Raw genomic sequence first — 20,922 nt, forward strand, 5'->3', positions numbered from 1 at the left:
CTCTTTCGTTTACACCTTCTATCAATTTGTATTATATCGTTCTTATATTATATACATAAAGAAGAGACTCTGAATACACGAATATTACTTTCCTTAGATTTCTTCCTTCCTGACTGACCAAGAGATTGAGGTGAAACATTTTCACTAATCTCTTTAATTTTTTACTTTCGTTTTATATTAAATATAAATCTTTTGTTGTGTTTAGACTAACAGTTTTATAACCCCACACATGCACTTTACTGCGTACGGCTTCCTTTACTATCTTAGTAAATGCAACCCTTCTCTGTTTCACTAAATTTTGGAGTTTGATATGCACTTGATCTGTGGGCCTCGCCTCAGGAATCCTATATTTTTTATTTTAGCGCGTGCCCTTCTGTCCCCTTGGATCCAGAAATCGAGGTATCTTTTTCTTTATAATTTTCCCCAGAAATCCTGTTACCTTTTTACACGTATTATTTACAACACAATCCCTCCCCCTATTTTTGCGACCTTCATTGTTCTACTTACATCCGTGACTCAGTTTGAGTCTTCCATTATCGACTTTCCCTCAACCAACCAGTTTGCCTTCTGTCCAGGGGTCACCCCCGGGGACTCGATAGAAATTTCATCAAAGGGGGACCTGCTGACCAAATCGTCTTCACACGTGACTCTGCGCGCTGATCTCCATAGGAAACTCTGCGGTCTTCTGGCTAATGGCAGGAGTAGCCGAGCGTCGGGGGGTCCTACATCTGGCCTGGGTCAACTAGGCCGTAACCATCCGCATCGCTACCAAATTGTGCTGTAGCACCTTGAATCATCTTGTGTGCTAGATGGAATTACAATAATGGTCACAAACCAAACACCTGGACAGACTCAAGGAATATGGCAAAGTACTACTTTATTATCAATAGAATAAAGTAGAGAGCCTTGACAAACAATGGATTGATGCATGCACACTCACACAGCAGTTTGATTACATGGAGATCTTATCATAGATGACGCATATTGGGGTATGTCATTCTATGTGGCAAAATAGAAAACCTATCAAGGGTAGGGATTGGTGAAGGGAACAGATCTACTTATAGAACAAATGAGGATTAGTGCATCTTGGGCTACCCCTTGTCTGTAGGGCATGCATTGAACTACCTCTAAACACATACAGTACTGATTATAGCGGACAAAATAACAGCATATTGGCTCCTGCAACATTGTATGTTAGGTTGTCCCCCAACCCCACTGATTGGTTGGTATACTATCTCAACCTTGGACTTTTGGCTCGTTAGCAGCACATACATGAAACGAAACCTAGGTGTTGTGGAAAATGGGGAGTAGTCCGACAGGTTTCAATTAGTCCATCATCTCTCATCGGTAGGTCATCAGCAAAAGTCTTCCGTTTGTAGTTGACCTTGTTGCTGCTCACTGTCCTGGAACACTCAAGGGAGTGTGAGCACACCACTATATTAACCTGAGGCTCTAATTGAATAGTCTTTGTTTTCGACTTCAGAGTCAAATGTGAAGAGACCACAAATATCCCCATTTCATTTACTGCTATTTGATTTAATTTTGCAGAGTGCTGTTGCTCCTCTTGGCCTCTAGTCTTGGCCTCTAGATACTTGTTCGCTCTATCTCATATGAATTTTGTATGCTTTTAATTGACCAACAGTTTGGCTCACACAGATGTTTTCATCTTCCTTCATCTATAAAGAATGTCCCACATTCAAAGCGTATCCATATACTCACTTTGTGCTCAGCGCTTATCCCCTAAAATAGCATTTTGCTCTGAGCCAACTTTGACTCATCATCGGCTCTGCTACAGAGCCATTTTCATACGTATTCTGATTCTTACAGCCCTGGCCTGTCTCTGAGGTAGCTTGGTTATATTCAGCATGAGCCAGCATCTGTTTTCCTAATATGTCTGTCCTTGCCACGTTATATATTCCTCGATGGCAAGCTTCTATACGTTGTCTTTCTACCTTGCATTACTGAGCATTTACAGTTATTAGTCAGTAACCTACTTCATCTTCTTTAGATCCATGATTACTTTAGCTTCAGGTTCATGTTACTCTTAATACTAAGTAACGATGTAATTGAAGCACTTTCATATCGTTTCAGCATAGGTTCCTATATCTTCTTCATGACATCACTTTGTCTTCAACAGATTTTACTTTAACGTCCATCCATGATATTCATTGATGCATTCTGACATCTCGGCAGGCAACATCCTTCCATGTAGCATTCTTCCATTTGACATCCTTCCACACTTTCAGTGCAGGGGTACATTCTGTATGGCTATCTGAGTGCATAGCGTCTCTCATACACTTGATGCGGTATAGGAATAATACAGGGGGTTCCATTTATGGCTCTTCTCCGCCTGCTCCAATATGATGCTAGTGAGGGGCAGGAACTGGCAGGATGCCTCTACCTGCTCCTCTACAGTGTGGCTTGGGTCTCTAGGCACAGCAGGCTCGAGACCCATGTCTGGGCATACACTCCCCACTCTAGGTGATGTCTGTGTCTTGCTTCATGATGCCTTCACAACAGATTCTGAATTAAAATACTTTATTAACTTAAATGTCAGGATGGAAAAAGGCCTAACTTGCCCTATTCTAAGGTGGGATTTCCCTACCGAAATAAAACTAAGGAAAGATCTTTAAGTTGAACTCTTTCACTCAGACTGTCTTTGTCCAAAACATATACTTGCCGTCACAACTAATGTATACAATGTGTAGGGACGTCAGCAACCAAATGAAACCGTGCCCAACAAAGTTCTGAGCTTCTTCCCGCTCGCCGCTTCCTTTCAGCTCCCTTCCCCAAGTATAAAACAATTCCAACAAAAGTCTCAAAGTTACCATTAAGTTCCATATGATACAGTTTTAGCCAAGACTCAGGGTTCCCTTCCCCAAGATTTAGTTTCACAACCACAAAATCCACAGAATTGATCAAATAGTGGTTTTACTTGAAATTAAAGTTCTGTTCCCTTTTAAACTCAATATAGAACAGTTCTGCTTATTTGTAAAGGTTTCATTCAGTTCGGTTTTCTATAGGCATGGGTTGTACCTGTAACACACTTTTAACTCAACCCGCTGTTTAATATTCTTTTAGTTTGCTTCAAACGAAATGCCCAGCATTTGGAGACTTTTGAAAACGTGTTTTTCTCCAACACGCAACCACTCCGATACAAAGTATTCCTTTAGAAAAGTTCAAACACTTGCGCACCTGTTTTCTCACTCATTAGAAACTCATTGGTCACGTTCACAGCTTTCCCAGCGGAGCGGAACACAAAGCCTTCTGCGTTTCAAGTCAGGTGTCCAACTCCTGCCCCTCAGGCACCCCTGTGTTGACCTCGGAACCCAGGGGAACAAGCATCTTGAGCACAAGGGGAAAGGGAAAGCTCCACAGAGCCTCCGCTGCTAGAATTCCCTGATGCTTGCTCCAGAATTTGGTCTCTCAGTCTCTCCCCCAGTGACTCTCTCTACTGCTGGGCTGGTTTCCTTGTATACACCTGCAGCCCTTTGACAGGCTGCAGATGTGAAAGTCCAATTAGACCTGCCTGACCACAATCAACGGGACATGCCTGACCCTTACAGCTCCTAGCAGGCATTTTCCTCGTCCCAGTACCAGAGTGGTAAAAGAGTGTACTCTTCATTGTTCTTAGTTGCCTTTTCGTCTCAGTACTAGAATGATGAGAGTGTGGGGTGTTCATTACTCTCATTACTGAGACAAGGAAGAGGAGACTGTCAAATGTCACATATGGCTATATGACCTCCAAAACGCTCCACTTCCTATCCCCAGTGACACTTTTGTAACCATTGAAAGGACCTTACGCACACTACTTTGGGGTGGGAAACAACCCTGCATTGCGCTTAAAACGCTCCAACGCTCAGTGTGGGAAGGCGGTATAGGACTACCGAACATCCGTATCTACTATTGGGCTGCACAAACAGGGGTAGTAAATGAATGGCTACATGGTGACCCAAGGCTCCCACACACCCGGGTAGAAAGGAGCGCTGGCAGCTCTCCCTCCCCCCTCCGATACTATACGATGATAGCAAGAACCTGAGCGGGGTACTAAGAGGATAACTCCATATCTGCTGCATTTGGAGAGAGGCGCACAGACACATAGGATGGGGTGGCAGACCAACACTGAGAGGAAAGGGGCATCTACACTGGCAGACGTTATTCAGGAAGGGCGACTGGTAGACTTTTAAACCTTGAATACGAGTCATGGGTTGCAACCTATGGATCACTTCAGACATGCACAACTCGCACATGCTATCACCGCCCAATTCCCGAGTCTTGCAGACATACCCGCCTGTTCCCCCCTAGAAACAAACATCCTCCCGGACCGTATACCATCTAAGGTTACCTCCACTCTTTACCAGACACTCAACTCCTTCGGCACCAATGAACTTACAACACTCAAAGGGAAATGGGAACATGACCTATGCATTCTAGAGGCTGAAAAATGGGTGGAGGCGTTGATGTTCCCCCGTGAAATAGGCATCAATGCCAAATTGACACTCATACAGCTCAGAATACTACACAGGTCCTTCTGTTCTAGAACAATGATGGCCAGGTGGGGGGTGGTGGGGGCGAGGATAGTGAGTGTCATAGATGTAAAAGAGCAGAGGGCACCTTCTTCCACAGGATACGGGATTGTACAGTGTTACAGGAATTCTGGGAAACGTGTGTCACTAGACTCTCCAGAATAATGGGATCACCAGTACCAAGGGACCCCAAATTGATACTGCTGGGTGTGTGGGGAGAAACGGATTTCACCAAATACGAAAAAGCATTCCTGGGATTGGCACTAGGGACCGGTAAGAGATTAACGGCCGCCACCTGGGGCTCTGCAGACAAAATATGCATAGACCGTTGGTCCAACGAAATGAACAGATGTGCCTCCCTGGAACGACGCATCTACACCGCCAGGGGATGCCTCTGGAAATTTCAGAAAATATGAGGGAAGTGGGATGAATAAACATTGTGCCCAAAGAACTATGGAGCACCCCTCTTTCGCCTCCCCCGCAGTCGGTGAATTCTGAGGCTTCAGTTACTTTGTTTCTCTTAAGACCCTGCTGCCTGTGCTGCTAATGTGTATTCATATTGTTTTCTTGTTTTGTAAAATTAATGAAAAGAGTTATTAAAAAACAAAATAAAAAAATGTCACATATGGGAAATTAAAGGGAGCTGACTTACAATGCCCCAAAAAGGTTGGGGGAGGGTTAGGTTGGGTGTTCATAGGAAAAGGGGGATACCATGTCTCGCCCATCTTACCCTTGATCCTCTTCACCCTTTTTCTGGTGCGTCTGGACTGGTGATATCTTCCATTACTTTCTAGGCCAGTGGGACATGGGTAACAATATCCTATTATTGCCTCTAGAACAGAGGATTCTTCCTGCAAGGGAAAGGCTGAATACAGAATCTCGGCTGTGAACATCTCATTCCCAGTCCCCAAGAACACTCCACCCAGGTGATCATCCATCGTTTGTCCCCCCTCCAGAGGTCAGGATCCAAAACACATGGCCTTTCCCTGGCTACCTGCGTAGAGGTTCCAAGGGGAGTAGATGTGAGGATGCCCCAGGTTTCTCAAGCACCAATCCTAACCATCAGCATTGCTCTCGGCAGTCCTCCCGATCATTGATTTTTAGCTTACCAAGCCATTATAGAAGGGCAAAGTATGAAAATGCACATGCAAATCAAGCTTGGTTCCACTCTATAAGAGGTTGCAGGACATTCACCGCAACTGTGATCCCCTGAGAACTGAAATTAGATACAAGAATTTTCTGTGAAGCCTGTTTGCTTCTGCAGCCCGTCTGAGTCTCCAAACATAACAGCCTTGCACATCTCACTAAAGCCTTGCCGGAAAGGTACTATCACACATGTCTTCACAAATCCACAGACAAGAATAGTATAGGTTCTCAAACATTATGAAGATTTGAAAAGTATTCTCAGGGAGGTTTTGGTTGCTCTGGACTAAATGGTACCCTGAATCTTTTTCAATCTCCAACGGGGCTCCTTCCACCCTAGCCGAAGTGTCCCTACTCCACATATTTAACCCCCACAGATTGATTAATGAATCTTTTATAACGTGCTTGTTGAAAGGTGGCTTCCCTCACAGATCACACAGGAGACTCAGGTACAAAAGAAAACGTATTTATTTCAGTTACAGGATAGATACGTTCAGTTACAGGTTACAAGATTCTGCTACATAAGGACACATCAGGACACATTCACAAGCCCTTCTCTCTGAAAGCAAGCCTCTCATCAACTGTCATTCAGAGAACACCCAGCAGAGAACATTCGCACAACATTCCACATCCAGGCACTCATGTCATCACATACATACAGAGCAGAGTAGTAAGGGAAAGGTAATTCACAACAGCACTCCATTCCCAGAGACCAGACTCTTAGCTATGGCGTAACGCATTTGAATCCCGGTCCCGCACTATCATTCCGGCCTGGGAGATGATCTAAAGCAAGGTAATCCCTACTATTTAATCTAGTCTGTTCCTAAGGGAGTGCATAACGTTCTTGCTCTCCTGGATATATTCAAAACTTATCCCTCTCCAGTCTCACTCATCTCTTTCTTTCCCTCGCTCCACTCTTCTCTCTACTCGTCTCTCTCTCACTTTTCTCCTCTCCCTCTCCACTACTACTCCTGCTATATCTATTCTTTGCCCCCTTTCATTTTAATCTGCTCCCTCTCTCCATCTCATTCCTGTCATCTTCCTTCTTCACCTCTCTCCCTCTCTGCTCTCATCTTCCCCTTCTCTCCTCTTTCTTGCCCTCGCTCCCTCCCTCTCTTCCTGCTCCCCCTATACCACCACTCTTATCATGCTCTCCATATACCACCTCCTGCCTCCTGCTCTCTGCCCTTCTCACAATCTCTCTGACACTTCCACAAGCTAACTTCCTTTTTTCTTTCCTTCCTATTCTCACTCTGTAACAATCACTCTCCCACACTCCATCCACTCCTTCAAACAGTATCACACGCTCTCATACACAATACCTTACCTGCTCTATCTCTCTCCTCCACACCTGACCTCACAGAAACATCATTTATCTATGTAGGCATTTATAGACCAGCCTATCCTGCACAACTATTCCTCAGAGTTCCCATTGGTTGCCTTGGTCATCTGCTCAACAGGGCCAATCCATCCCTGTTCTTTCCCCAGGGGTTTTGCTTGTCTGGTTACAGGTTTTTAAAACCCTGGTAAGCCCTGCTCCTTTTTGATATTTGTTTGGCACCACAACAGAGAACTCACCAGTCTGTTTTCCCTGAGCGGTTTCACCACATCCAGTAAGTTGCTCTTTGATGTTTTCTGGTTCATCTCTTCAGCAGGAGTTGGTGTCCCACAGCAATATGCCACAGTTTGGTGATGGTGAACACTGTGCAGTGATCAGCTTGTTCTTCTGGATCCAGTCCAGGCTTTCATTGCAATGGCCTGGAGACTTCTGGGATGTGTAGTTTAGAAATGAAACAAGAGACCTGGCCCAGAGCGAGGCTGACGGTTGTACCAATAGTTGTACAGACTGGACACTCTGGAGGGTGGTCACCGCTGGGGTAGGATGACCCTGACCCTGTCACATAGAGAGAAGGAGGAGGAGTGGGTTTAACCAAAAGAGGAGCTATCTGGGGATACCTAGATAGATAATCAACATCTGCTTGCTTATTCCCCTCCTGATGCTCAATGGTAAAAGGGTATGGTTGTAAAGTCAGGAACCAGCGTAGTTTCCATGCATTTTTCTATCTGTTTCTAGCCATCCATACTAGGGTATCATGGTCAGTTACTAATTTGAACTGGCACCTCTGAGATAGTAGTTGAGGATGTGTATGGCCAACTTGACTGCCAAGCACTCCAGTTTCACCCCCAGGTAGTTCTTCTGTCATGGGTGTACCTTTCGACTAAGAAACAGGATTACTTTTTTTCCCATCTCTGTATTTGGGATAGGACGGCTCTCAATCCTACAAGAGAGGTGTGATTGTGGAGGACAAACATTTCTGAGAAGTTATGTATAATTAAGTGAGATTTTGCATAATTTTTCTTTCAATTGTTCAAAAGGTTCTTGCGCTTCTTGGTCAAACAGATAGTGTTTGGTTGACCCTTAACCAATCTGTCTGTTAAAAGGGCTGCCAATGTTGACGAATTTGGGACAAATCTGCGAAAACCCATAATTCCTAGAGAAGCATAATGTCCTTCTTGGTCTTTGGCTGCGGGAAATTCCAGACCAACTGTATCTTGGTCTCATGATGAAGAAGGTAGCCATTACCAACCTGCAACCCTAGGTATCTTAGGAGTTCTGTGCCAAATGACACTTTGAAGGATTTGCTGGCTTTTCCTAAGCATGCACAGACAATGTAAAGTGGTTTCAGATGTCCAGCCAGGTTTGGCTGAAAAAGATTACGTTATCTAGATAACCGCCAGAAAAGTCTCTACAGGTTTCCAGTGCCTGGTCTATAAACTGTTGAAAAGTTGCTGGTGTTCCATGGAGTTCAAAGGGCAAAACTGTCAAATATATAATCTGGGGTGGAGAAAGTGTTTTTCTCCGGGATTCAGGGTCAAGCCAAACATACTATTTCCTTTTGTCAGGTCTAAACATAGCATGACCAAGGATTTCCACCAACTCATCAACCCGTGGCATAGGGTATGCATCAAATTCTGATATTCCATTCAACCATCGTAAATCTATACACCCATCTCTGGTCGGGCTTGGGCACATGTAAAATAGGTGACAATCATTCTCTATGGGACCCCTCAATGACTTGTAAGGACAGCATTTATTTAGTTCCTCCGTTACTATATTCTTCATGGAGGCGATCTTTCTCGAGTCGGATCATTCTTTCAGGGGTAGTCCTAATTGTTTGCAAATGATGGAAGGCGTCATGCCTCCTTTTCAATTTATGTTACGAGCTTTGACCGGAATAAGCCCCATAGGGGCTCACTTCTAGGAGCGCTAATGTAAATGCATGGTATACAAGCCTTGCATAAGTCTTGAACGTCACAGCTCATTTTCACTAATTTGTATGGTGGTGAGGATTGGCAGAACGCAGCTTACGTTTCTGTTGTTTCCTTCCTCTATGCCATACAACTATTTTAGCATTTGTGCCTGCATGCATTTTCACGCAGGCGCAAATGCTGGGGATCCCTATGGAGCCTGCCGGATTTTTGCAACTGCAAAAAGCTGATGGACTCCATACGGATCCATTGTAAACACCACTTGCCATGCAAACATGGGTGTTGGGGTTTACTTTATTTGCACGGCGGAGTGCAAAAGTGGAGCGCTAAAGGAAGTGAACACACTTGTATGCCACCTTTTACCCTACACTTTTGCACTCCGCCGTGCAAATGACAAATATTTGGTGGCAGGGCTCTATTTACATTGCACTGTGAATGTACGACTCCCTGCTGCCAAATTATGAGCTCTTTTAAAATGTGCTCTGTAGGACTTTTTGTATATCTTACAGGAAATTTACCACATGGGATACATAGAAAGTATTGCATGGTGTCAATATAGGTTATGTACCCGATGCAGTACTTACCATGTACCCCGTGTGTTAAGTATACCATGCAAACTCATCTCATAATTTGGTGTTATTTGAAAAACACATGCTATCTATAGCACCATATGCTTTTATCATTGCCTCCAAACACCCACTTTGGCTAGCTCTATGGGCTTCAGTAGGAGTGTATTGGAAGTACTTGGGCATAGATGGTTCTTAACTTTAATTGGAAAAGTGGGTTGTGAGGAGCCGGAGGGGCTCCCAATTTACATTTTTAAAACAACAAAAACATGATGCATTCAAATACATAGAGAGCAACACTTAGATGATGTAGGCATTGCTCAACACAAACGTTCCACACTGTACGAGTACCATTTGGCATAGAATATTAAAGCAAGATAGCATTACCTGTTGGCATATTATTCTGGCAGCCCCCCTATCCCTGTTTAAACTGCTGTTTGGCGAAAATCAATACCTAAAAAAAAATGAAAACATAGTTAATCAGAACAGCAACAAACGCAGGGCTGTGAAACAAGATGCTTAAGTTGTTTGCACCAATTTGCTTTCCACTATCTACATTAATGACCAGAATTCATAATTGCTGGGAGCCATTAAGCTGCTGCTGGTAGCCTACAAAAGCCTGGTTATCTTGACAACATCTACCAGCAGCACGCTTTTCGGAACAGTGGAATCAAATACGTTTTTCTCAGTTCAGTATAACATTCACAAAATAGAAGAAAATGCACAACAGACTCAGGGACTATATAATCTGTCCAGTTTGTGTCAGAGTTGCCACCCCTCCCTCCAGCCGCGAGTAAAGCTTGCAATCTGTAGGGTGCCAACTCTAAATTTAATAACGCCAGCCTACGAGTGTACTCTGTTTATTGCGTTTAGATAGCTCTCCCCACCTTGAATAGATTTCGAAGAGAGATAATCTAACCCTGGATTTCAGTCTTAAGCATGACCATATGAGGCATTCCTGATTGACAGATTTGGCAATCAATTTAACAGCTCTTTTTGAACTGTTGGGCATATTGGATGAAAGATCACCCAAGCCCACCAATCAAAGTTGGTACCTTACATGGCTTGGCCATTGTAACAAATGGCCTCCCGGGTGATTCAACAAATCTAAGATAGCTTCTCAATATTTTCCAAGTTCTAAGGATCTCCAAAGTCTAATCCAATGAAAAACTGGTTTCCAAGCCAATTGGTGCGTTATAGGTTCAAGTCCACATTCCATATATAGTGGTGCACTCAGGAAGCAACACGGTAACCTAAATAACTTTAAAATAAGCATATTCTCAGCCACCCCCAAGTTTGAACAATTGGACTAACCCCATATCCTAGCTCCGTACAGTACTGCTGATGTAACCTGAATCCAATAGATGTTAATAGCAGGTGAGGCTGTATATTCACTGTGAGAAAAAAAACATGTCTTTAAGCCTCCACTATTCTTTTCTAAAATGGTCTGAGATCTACTAGTCTGGCTTTCCCATGATCCTGTATCAGAGAACCTTAACCCCAAATAGTCATAATGGGTGACTTGTTCCAAGATGATCCCTTCAACGTCAAGCCCAAGAACCGTGGCCCCTGACCTCGTTGGTCTAAACACCATCACTTTGGTCTTACTCCTATTGAGGGTCATGCCTAGCTGTGAACACTTAAAAACAAAATGCTCTAGGCCCTGCCTGATCCCCATAGGAGACATGGGCAACAGGACTGAATCGTCAGCAAAGTGTAGTGCTGGGTAAATGTTGGTTCCTAATTTTGGTCGATCAAGGTTCCCGCCTTGACATTCTGCTAACAAATTCAAGATAATCTCATTGATATAGAGATTAAACAGAAGCCGGGCATATACGCAGCCTTGCTGCATGCCTCTGTCAACAGTGAACTGATTAGTGGTTTCTCCAGCTGGACCCCACCTCGCAGTTGCCATGTTATAAGAATTAAGTTGGACAATCAGTGACATCAAGTGATGAGGCACCCCCGCCTCGACAAAATCTGCCATAGCTGGCCCTAGGAATGCTTTCGAAAGGCAGCCTGGAGTTCAATAAACACTGCATAAATGTGCATCTTCTTTAACACAGTTTATTTCTGCAGAATTATGAATAAGCGAAAGCACTGATCTACTGTGCATAACCCTTGTTGGAACCCAGCCTGAAGATGAGAAATGAGACCCTTAGCTGAAACACCTTCCTGTAGATGCAGTAAAACCACCTTTGCAAATAATTTCCCTGATGCATTGAGTAATGAAACAGCCTATAGTTACATGGTTTATCTCTCCCGCCCTTTTTATAAATGTGTACGATCTCCATGAGTCGCCACGATTCTGGGACCTTGTTGAAACTAACCACCACTTAAAATAGCATCATAAGAATAGGCGCCCAGATATTGGGCTCGTCTTTCCAGTGATCAACCAGAATGTTATCCAGACCAGGAGCCTTATGGCCCTTATTATTAGATAGGGCACTATTAACAGCTGCCAAGGTGATATTAAGATGTAGGCTACTGTGGTTCAGTGACATCCATTCTATTCAAACAGGACCCGCACTAAAGTGACCTTCTGGGGTGGCCTCTACCTCATACAGGCCACGAAAATGAGAAAACCATTCCCTTGCTGTAATCATACTGTTAAGTTGGTTATAATTAGTATGCTTCCGTTCAGAAACTAAGGACCAGAAAGCCTTACTGTCCTTGTTAATAAATGCTCCTCTAAGTTCGTCCCATTTAGATTTGAGGAATTTACACTTCCTCAGCTTCACTAGGTTGTTATAGTTGATCCTCTTAGGGTGCAATACCTACTTATGCTATACCTTAGGAACAAAGGGAAAGCGAATAAGCTCCTCCTTGGTCGATCTACACTCAGAATCATACCAAATAGGCATCCGCTGATTCCTCTGCGTATGTAAAGGAACTAGGCTAGTGAACAAGGGGCTCAGCTCCGAGATCAGATGGTCATACTCAGCCAGTATTTCACCATCCCAAAAAGGATGTTTGCAAAGGTTTTCAATGGGGGAGAAAACAGACTGGTCAATAGAGGGCTTAAGCCAGAAATGAAGTGTAGAGGTGCACTCTTGTTGTTTGTGAAATGAGGTTTGTCAATGATTCAATGAAATTACCCTTTATCCTATTGAAATTTAGGTGCTGCGGAGTAGGTCTCGGCTAAAATACCATAACAAAGTAGAACAAGAGAAAAGGTCCACCACTAACTCGGTGGACAAACACAGGGCACACTTATGTCTGACAGACGTCAGTGAATGTTACATCGATTTTAAAGCAAAAATAATATTTTATTTTATTTTAGTTGCTTTCCTTCAAGACAGCTATCTCTACTAAATTTGACATTTGTAACCTAAAATGGTTAACATTTAACGTACACTTTGTATGAGTAAATACATTGTGCATAACATAAGCAAAGAAATTCAGCAATTTATAATCATTATGAGCATTATGGCTTCTCTTTTGTCTATACTCTTTAAAAAGGTATTAGCTCAGGGGACGATTCCCCGTTCATGGCAAACGGCGATATTGGTGCCGGTGTTTAAGAAGGGATCCCGTATGGACCCAAATAATTATAGGCTTCTTTCTATGCTGGATACCACGGGAAAACTTTTTGCGGCTTTATTGCTCACGGAATTACAGAATTGGGCGGAACAGACTAATATCCTTAGTGAGTTCCAATGTGGATTCCGGCGTGGTTTCTCCACCACGCACAATTTGTGGGTGATGGACACACTACGAACTCGAGCACTTAGCAAAGGACAGCCTCCACTATATGCTCTTTATATTGATTTTAAGGCCGCATTCGATTCTATACCAAGAGCCAGGCTGTGGACAAAGCTAGAAGATATGGGGTGCCCACCTAGTATAATGTATTACTTAAGACAGCTGCACTATAACACCATGGTGTGCCTCAGATTAAATCAAGAGGGATCCCTGACTAGACAAGTGAGACAAGACAGGGGGGTAAAACAGGGATGTGTAACTGCTCCTCTGGTGTACAACCTGTATGTATACGATATCCCAAGAGTGTTAGCCGAAGTGAATAACTGTCCTCCTAAAGTAGGGGATACTACTTGTGCAGTACTGGCATATGCGGATGATTTGGTCATTTTTGACAACACTATTGCTGGTATTAGGCGCTCAGCGATAGCACTATGGGAATACGCAAAGATCAATGGGTTAGCTATTAACCTTGATAAGACCAAAGTGATTAGATTCACGAAGAAAAAAGTCTCCCGTGTTGAGCTTTGGGTGCAGAGTGATAATATACTTTATTCCCCTTCCTATCGGTACTTAGGAGTTGAAATTGGACCATGGGGTGATTACTCTCTATGCAGACAAAATAGGAGAATTAGGGCGCAGCAAGTTACAGCTTTAATTGCATCATTTACCAGGAGGCAAGCCGGTTTCACACTATGGGGGACGAGACACCTTTACATACAGGTGTTTGCGCCAATGATTACTTATGGCCTGGAAGCACTAACCTCTTCTGATCTAACCTGGCTGCAAGTGGTTGAGGGAAAATTTTGGCGACGCATACTGGGGTTACCCCCTAGTGTTCCTATGGCCCTCATAAGGCTGGAGCTCGGACTTCCCTCACTTAAAGCAATGGTACTGAAGAAGAGGGCGGGCCTGTATCTTAAAATGAAGAATAGATCTTCTAACCCTTTGCTGGTTACCATGTATATAGAAGTAAGTAAAAGAGGTACTGCCTCTCCTCTCCAGAAAAGTATGACCCAATTTTTGAGAGACATTGGCTGGACTGACAGAGGGATAACCATTTCCCAGGAGGTCATTACAGCATTGGGGAAAAAGGTTGATCGATGGGATTGGTTAGAGAACTTTTCCCATCTAGGGTGTCTAAAGTCATGTGCCTTTGTAAAGTATCGACTCTACAACTTTATGAAACCTCAGGCATATCTTTACCTATGCCCTTCCACAAGGCTTAGACGGTTTATTATTCTTTTCCGTCTGGAGCAACTACCGACCTTGTGTAATGTGGGACCTAGGGAAAAGATTGCACCTGTAGAACGAATATGTCGTATATGTAACCTACCTGACAGTTTGGAGACAGCCAAGCATCTATTAACAGAATGCTTCACAATGAGACCCACAATTGTCAAATATCTAGGAGAATTTGCCCATAATCTGGAATCTATACCGGAAAATCAATTTTGGCTATACTGCACTAATTCAGTAAACATGCATCTTTACATTGCATTATATAATGTATGGCTCCAGATTGAAAAAGCGATGGGCATCCGGATGTAAATAAATGGGTGAAGTGATGTTTTATTATGAAGTTTTTAATTAGGAAGTTTTTGGATATTGTAAAGTTATATGTATTTAGATATACTTGATTTTTTCCTTTTCCTTTTATACTTACATAATTGTATAAATTGCAATGTTTAAAATGTTTCTTTTTCTGATTATGTATAAGCAATATGTGTAAAGTTTGAATTCTTCAATCTATATCACATTAAAGTATTATTATTATGAGCAAACATAAAGATTTATGACATTAACATTATCTCAGTAAAAACATGAGATTCAAATTCTCGCAAAACAAATGTATGACGCGTTTCGGGACTAGCCCTTCTTCAGGTACAATTTTCAAGCTTTACTTTTCCTGTAGTTTAGAATAAAGATAAGAAAATATAGGGCTTGTGTTCAGTTGAAGAGTATATATTGGATTTCGACAACAACCATTAAAGAATTAAAAAAATACACAACTGACCTGTGTTCATAGGGTGCCAATGATAACTGGACCAAATTAAGCAGGATCTAATGGCTGATAAGGTCTTCTAGATGTTAGTTTATGTATCGGACTAATACCTAGTAGAGAAATGAACAAGTTACTTCTTACCTTGTAACGTTCTTTCGACGGGATGTTCCTCCGACGTATTCCTCACCTTAGATCTTAGATATCTCCTTCCAGCTCTGCTGGCCTCGGAAATATTTTTCTCTAGAGGGCGCTGCGCGTCGACGTCCTCCGAGTCGATATCCCTCGACAGCCGCCGTATCGACGTCGACGTCATCCTGCCTATAAAGGCCGCGTGCAGCGTCCGTTGCTCAGTTCCGTTTTGTAGCCCACAATAATTCTTTCTGGACTAGACTAATCACCCTGAAGGAGCATAAGCTGCAACAACAAGGGAAGTAGAACTGCGGGGATGGATGGGAGGGTCGATGAGGAATACGTCGGAGGAACATCCCGTCGAAAGAACGTTACAAGGTAAGAAGTAACTTGTTCTTCGAAGGGATTGTGTCCTCCGACGTATTCCTCATCTTAGATAGGCTCCCATAGCAGTATTCTATTATCGGAGGAGGGAGTACTGACTTCATGCTGTCTTCTATTGATGAATAGAATGCAGTACAGCCCTTCCAAACCTAGTCTCTTGACTGGAGGAGGAATCCAAGTTGTAAAATCGTGTAAAGGTATGGACAGACGACCATGTAGCGGCCGCACAGATGTCTTTAACCGGCACACCTCTTTTGAGGGCCGATGAAGCTGCAATACCTCTGGTCGAATGAGCCCTAAGGTTTTGAGGGGGCTCTTTCCCTGCCAGTTTATAACATTCCAGAATGGCTAGAATGATCCATCTGGAAATGGTCTACTTAGTTATTGGTAACCCCAGCTTGTGACCTGTGTAACCTACAAACAGCTGGTCTGCCTGTCTTATCCTGGCTAGTCTACTGATGTAAAAACTTAAAGCCCTTCTAGGGTCTAGCCTGTGTAACCTCTCTTCCTCTTTCCCCGGATGAGGAAGAGGATAGAAAGATGGTAGGGTAATCTTCTGAGTGATATGGAATTCCGAAACCACCTTTGGGAGGAAATTAGGCTTCACTTTCAGGACAACTTTGTCTTTGTGAAATATTGTGTGAGGGGGTTTACAAGAAAGAGCTTGTAATTCGCTCACCCTTCTAGCAGATGTAAGTGCTATTAATAAAACAGTTTTAAGGGTAAGGAATCTTAACGAACAAGAATGGAGTGGTTCGAAAAGTGTGCCCATCAGGAAAGTTAGTACTAAGTTTAAATCCCATAGGGGAACTTGGAATGGTCTTGGGGGATAAACATTAGTTAACCCCTTTAGAAACTGTATTACCAAGGGTAATTTGAAATAGGATGGTTCTTCCGCAGTGCGCTTAAAGATGGATAGCGCTGCGAGATAGCCTTTAATGGTGCCAACTTGAAGGCCTGAATTCGCCAAATATAGAAGGAAGGACAAAACCATTGGTGTACCACATGAAAAAGGGTCGATATTCTGTTCTCTACACCAGCTGCAAAATCTGTTCCAACGGCAGCGGTATAAAGACTTTGTTGCTGGCCTCCTTGCCGAAAGCAACACCTCCATAACATCATCAGGGAGGTCCCAATCCTTGTACCTCAACCTTTCAGAAGCCAAGCGTGAAGGTTGAGGGTTTTGTTGTCTGGATGGAGAACCTGACCTCCCTTCTGTGAGAGTAGGTTCTCTCTGAGTGGAAGTCGAATTGGAGGGCAGATGGACAAGTCTAGAAGGTCCGGGTACCACGTTCTCCTGGCCCAATCCGGGGCAATTAGGATCATGGTTCTCCGGAATCTTCTCAACCTCCTGATCATTTGAGGAATGACAGGGACCGGTGGGAACGCGTACAGAAGCTGAAACTCCCAGTCCACTATGAACGCGTCTCCCAGAGCTCCTCTCGGGGGAAATTCCCTTGAGCAGAACAGATCGCATTTCCTGTTGACGCCGGTGGCGAACAGATCCACCTGAGGGGTTCCCCAAAGGGCGAAGATCTCTTGAAGGACTTCCTGAGCTAGTTCCCACTCGTGGGAGACTGTGCTCTGCCTGCTCAGAGCGTCCACTGTCAAGTTCTTCTCTCCGGCTAGGTGAACTGCCGATAGAGAGATTCCTTCTTGGATTGCCCAAAACCAGAGCTGCATCGCCTCTCTGCACAGGGGTAGTGATCCTACGCCTCCTCTTTTGTTGAGGTAATGCATGGCCACTGTGTTGTCCGTCATTATCAGGACGTTTTTCCCTTGTACAGCTGGCAGGAACGCCTTCAGCGCAAGTCTGATGGCTCTCAGCTCTAACAGGTTGATATGTAGTCTGGACTCCGATGGAGACCAACGACCGCTGATGGTCAAGTCGTTGGCGTGGGCTCCCCACCCCGTGAGTGAGGCATCCGTGACTACTGTTATCTCCGGCCAGGGTTGCCAAAAATGTTCTCCTTTCAGAATGTTCTCCTGACAGGCCCACCACTGAAGGTCTCGAGCTACTCTGTCGGGAACCTGAAGAAGATCTGTCATTCTCCCTGAGAATTGTGACCACTGAGTCCTCAGTGCCCACTGGAGGGATCTCATTCTCAGGCGAGCCTCTGGCACTAGGAAAATGCAGGATGCCATGAGGCCTAGCAACCTCAAAAAGTCGAAGGCTGGGAGACGTTGGGCATGTTGAAACTTGGTAACCATCTGTAGAATATCTTGAGCCCTCACCTCTGGTGGCGAGGCTTTTCCCAGGGAAGTGTCCAGGATCGCTCCTATGAACTGGAGTCTCTGCGATGGTATCATTTGTGACTTCTTTAAATTGAGGGAGAAGCCCAGTCTGTGAAGGGAGTGGCACACGTGATTTAGTTGGATCTGAGCTTGTTCCGAAGAAACAGCCCTGATCAACCAATCGTCCAGGTAGGGGTAGACGTGAATCCCTTCCCTCCTTAGACTTGCTGCCACTACCGACATTAACTTGGTGAAGACCCTCGGGGCGGAGGTCAGCCCAAATGGCAGCACTCGAAATTGATAGTGAGAGTTGCCAATTGCGAACCTCAGGTATTTCCTGTGTTTGAGATGGATAGGCACATGGAAATAAGCGTCCTGAAGGTCCAGAGATACCAACCAGTCCTGGAACTGAAGGGCCTGGAGGATCTGAGAAAGAGTGACCATCTTGAATTTGTCTTTTCTGAGGAATTTGTTCAATTCTCGCAAGTCCAAGATGGGTCTCAGTCCTCCGTCTTTCTTTGGAATGAGAAAGTAAGGGGAGTACCAGCCCTTGTTCCTCTCCGCTACAGGTACCGGTTCTATGGCACCTTTCTCTAGCAGGTCCAAAATTTCCTGCAAGAGGAGCGGATCTGGAGCTTTCTGAGAGCTGATCCCCGGTGGATGACTCTGAGGTATACGTAGGAAAGGCAGGCAGTAACCTTGGGCAACTGTTTCCAATGCCCAAGCATCTGACGTGATAACCTGCCATACCGCCAGATGTTGAGTCAACCTGTCTCCTACAGGTGTCCTGTGAGGGAAGTCCTCAGAGTGGTTTTGGGGCGGCTGAAGCAGATGCCGATGGTAAAGAGGCACCTGCTGTTGCTGCGGCTTTTGAATATCTACCGCGTCCACCTCGGGTAGTTCTTCTTTGTCCCCTTTGAGCTGGTCGTCCTCTACCTCTTCCGAAAGCGGAGTAGAAGCAAAAGGACTTGCCCCTCGCAGAGGTTCCTGTAGGACGAAAAGGAGTTTGACGGATTGCAGCTCCTAGGGATTTTGCTGCTGCTTTTGAAGTTTGCAGTTTTTCTAAACTGTCATCCGCCTTTTTCCCGAACAAAGAAGAGCCATCGAATGGCATGTTCAAGAGCCTGGCTTGCACATCTGGGGCAAAACCAGACTTTCTCAACCAAGCGAATCTCCTGGTTGATGTACTTGCCGCCATTGCTCTGCTGATACTGTCAGCCGAATCAATGCCCGTCTGGAGGGATTCGCACATAGCGTCTTTACCGTCCTGTATAATATTCAGGAACGCATCCCTTTCTTCTCCCTCCGGGATGCAGTCAGCCGCTGTAGAAGCACACTCCCAAAGTGTATGGCTGAACCTAGCAAGGGTGCAAGTAGCATTAACAGATTTTAACGCCATGCTACATGCTGAAAAGACTTTCTTTGCCATAGCATCATATTTTTTATCGTCCCTGTCCTGTGGGACAGTAGGATAAGCCATCTTGACATCGGTAGAGGATGCTGCCTGTACCACCAGACTTTCTGGGGATGGGTGTTTAGACAAAAACTCCGGGTCTGTAGAGGATACCCTGTACTTAGTAGACAGTTTTTTATTTACTGCTGGTACGACATCTGGGGTTTCCCAGTTTGTCATGACCTTCCTCTGAAGAGCTTTATGAAAAGGCACCACAGGATCCTCCTGTGGGCCTTTGTCAAGAATATCCGTGAGGTCATCTTGTTGGAAAGATTGTGAAGGTGCAGACCTCCCCATGAACTCTGTGATCCTGGCCATTAAGGCTCTATAGGGGGTTTCAGCATGCTCCCCCGGGTCTGGCCTAGCAAACTCCACCTCAGGGGAAGTGTTGAACCCACTTGCCTCATGTAAGGAATCATGAAGATCCTTTAACCTGCGTTCTTCAGAGGAAAATTCCTCTCTAATTGGGGTTACAGGTCCCTGCAACTCAAATGTGTCTTCCTGTTCAGACAATTCACCCTCTTCCAAAATTGAGGACATAGTTCTCAATTGTTCTGAACTCATAAAGGGAGTAAATCCCATTTCCAGGGCAGAGGGTGCCGAGCTTGTCATTATCGGCCTCGAAAACGTCGATGTCGTCGACGCCGACGTCGAAGGCTTTGAGCGTGGCGTTGAAAACAAAGGCGGAGGCTTCGATGACCTCGACAGAATTGGGATTCTACTCCACAATCTCGAAGCCATCGCCATCGAGGACCTGGGGATAGTCACTGGGTGTGTCGTGACCGTGACTTTTCTTGGCGTCGACGCCGGTGTCGAAGCTGGCGTCGAGTCGACAGACCCGTGTCGACGGAACCCTCGTCGACGGCGTCGACGGAACCTTCGAGGAAGGTTTGGAGGTCACAGTCCTACTCGAGGGTTCGAGACGCGCTCGAGAGGTTTCCTTCGCCGGGTACTGCGACTCGCAGCGTTTTTGACCTTCGAGTCTTTCGACCAGAGCATCGCTCTCGGCAGTCTTCGAGGGGGTCGAGGCCGCTTTCTCGAAGACGCTCATCATATTTTTGCGGAATTCCTCCCATTCAGCCCGGGAACTATGTTTCGTGGGGCAAGGGATTCTTTTTGGCGAAACAGAGGAAGAGGAAGACGGAGAAGGGGATCTTCGACGTCTCCTCTTCGAGTGCTTCGATCTCGAGGAGTGATGGGACCCACTCCGAGACCTGGAGCGCGAATGGTGATGAGGAGACGAATGTCTCGACTTCGTCGACGAAGAAGAAGCTTTAAAAGTCTTACCTTTCTCCAGCTTCCCCCTACCCTCCTTCAGGGCTTTAGCTGTCATGGACATACAGTCCTCGCACTCCGAACAATGATGTTCAGCTCCCAACACCACAGACAAACTCTGTGAGGGTCAGTCAGCGACATCTTTTTCCCACAATCTCGGCATTTTTTGAAGCCGGATCGAGGAGTTGTCGGTTCCGACGAGGAAGCCATCGAGTACGGATCGAATAACTCGAG

The 20,922-nt window shown here is 44.9% G+C and overlaps 1 protein-coding gene across 1 annotated transcript in view; it reads right to left on the reverse strand.

Annotated features, from left to right (window-relative positions):
* The window catches only part of NRG4 (neuregulin 4), a 447,381-nt gene extending 436,557 nt beyond the window's left edge, over positions 1-10,824 (reverse strand). The window contains exons 1-2 of the mRNA XM_069625412.1: positions 10,820-10,824; positions 9,893-9,938 (exon numbers count right to left, since the gene is read on the reverse strand). Of these exons, the coding sequence (XP_069481513.1) occupies positions 9,893-9,938; positions 10,820-10,824 (51 nt within the window). The remainder of the gene's footprint in view (positions 1-9,892; positions 9,939-10,819) is intronic.
* Positions 10,825-20,922: the final 10,098 nt, after the last annotated feature.

Source organism: Ambystoma mexicanum, chromosome 11 (assembly GCF_040938575.1).
Source record: "Ambystoma mexicanum isolate Mex_15411 chromosome 11, UKY_AmexF1_1, whole genome shotgun sequence".
Taxonomy (NCBI): domain Eukaryota; kingdom Metazoa; phylum Chordata; class Amphibia; order Caudata; family Ambystomatidae; genus Ambystoma; species Ambystoma mexicanum.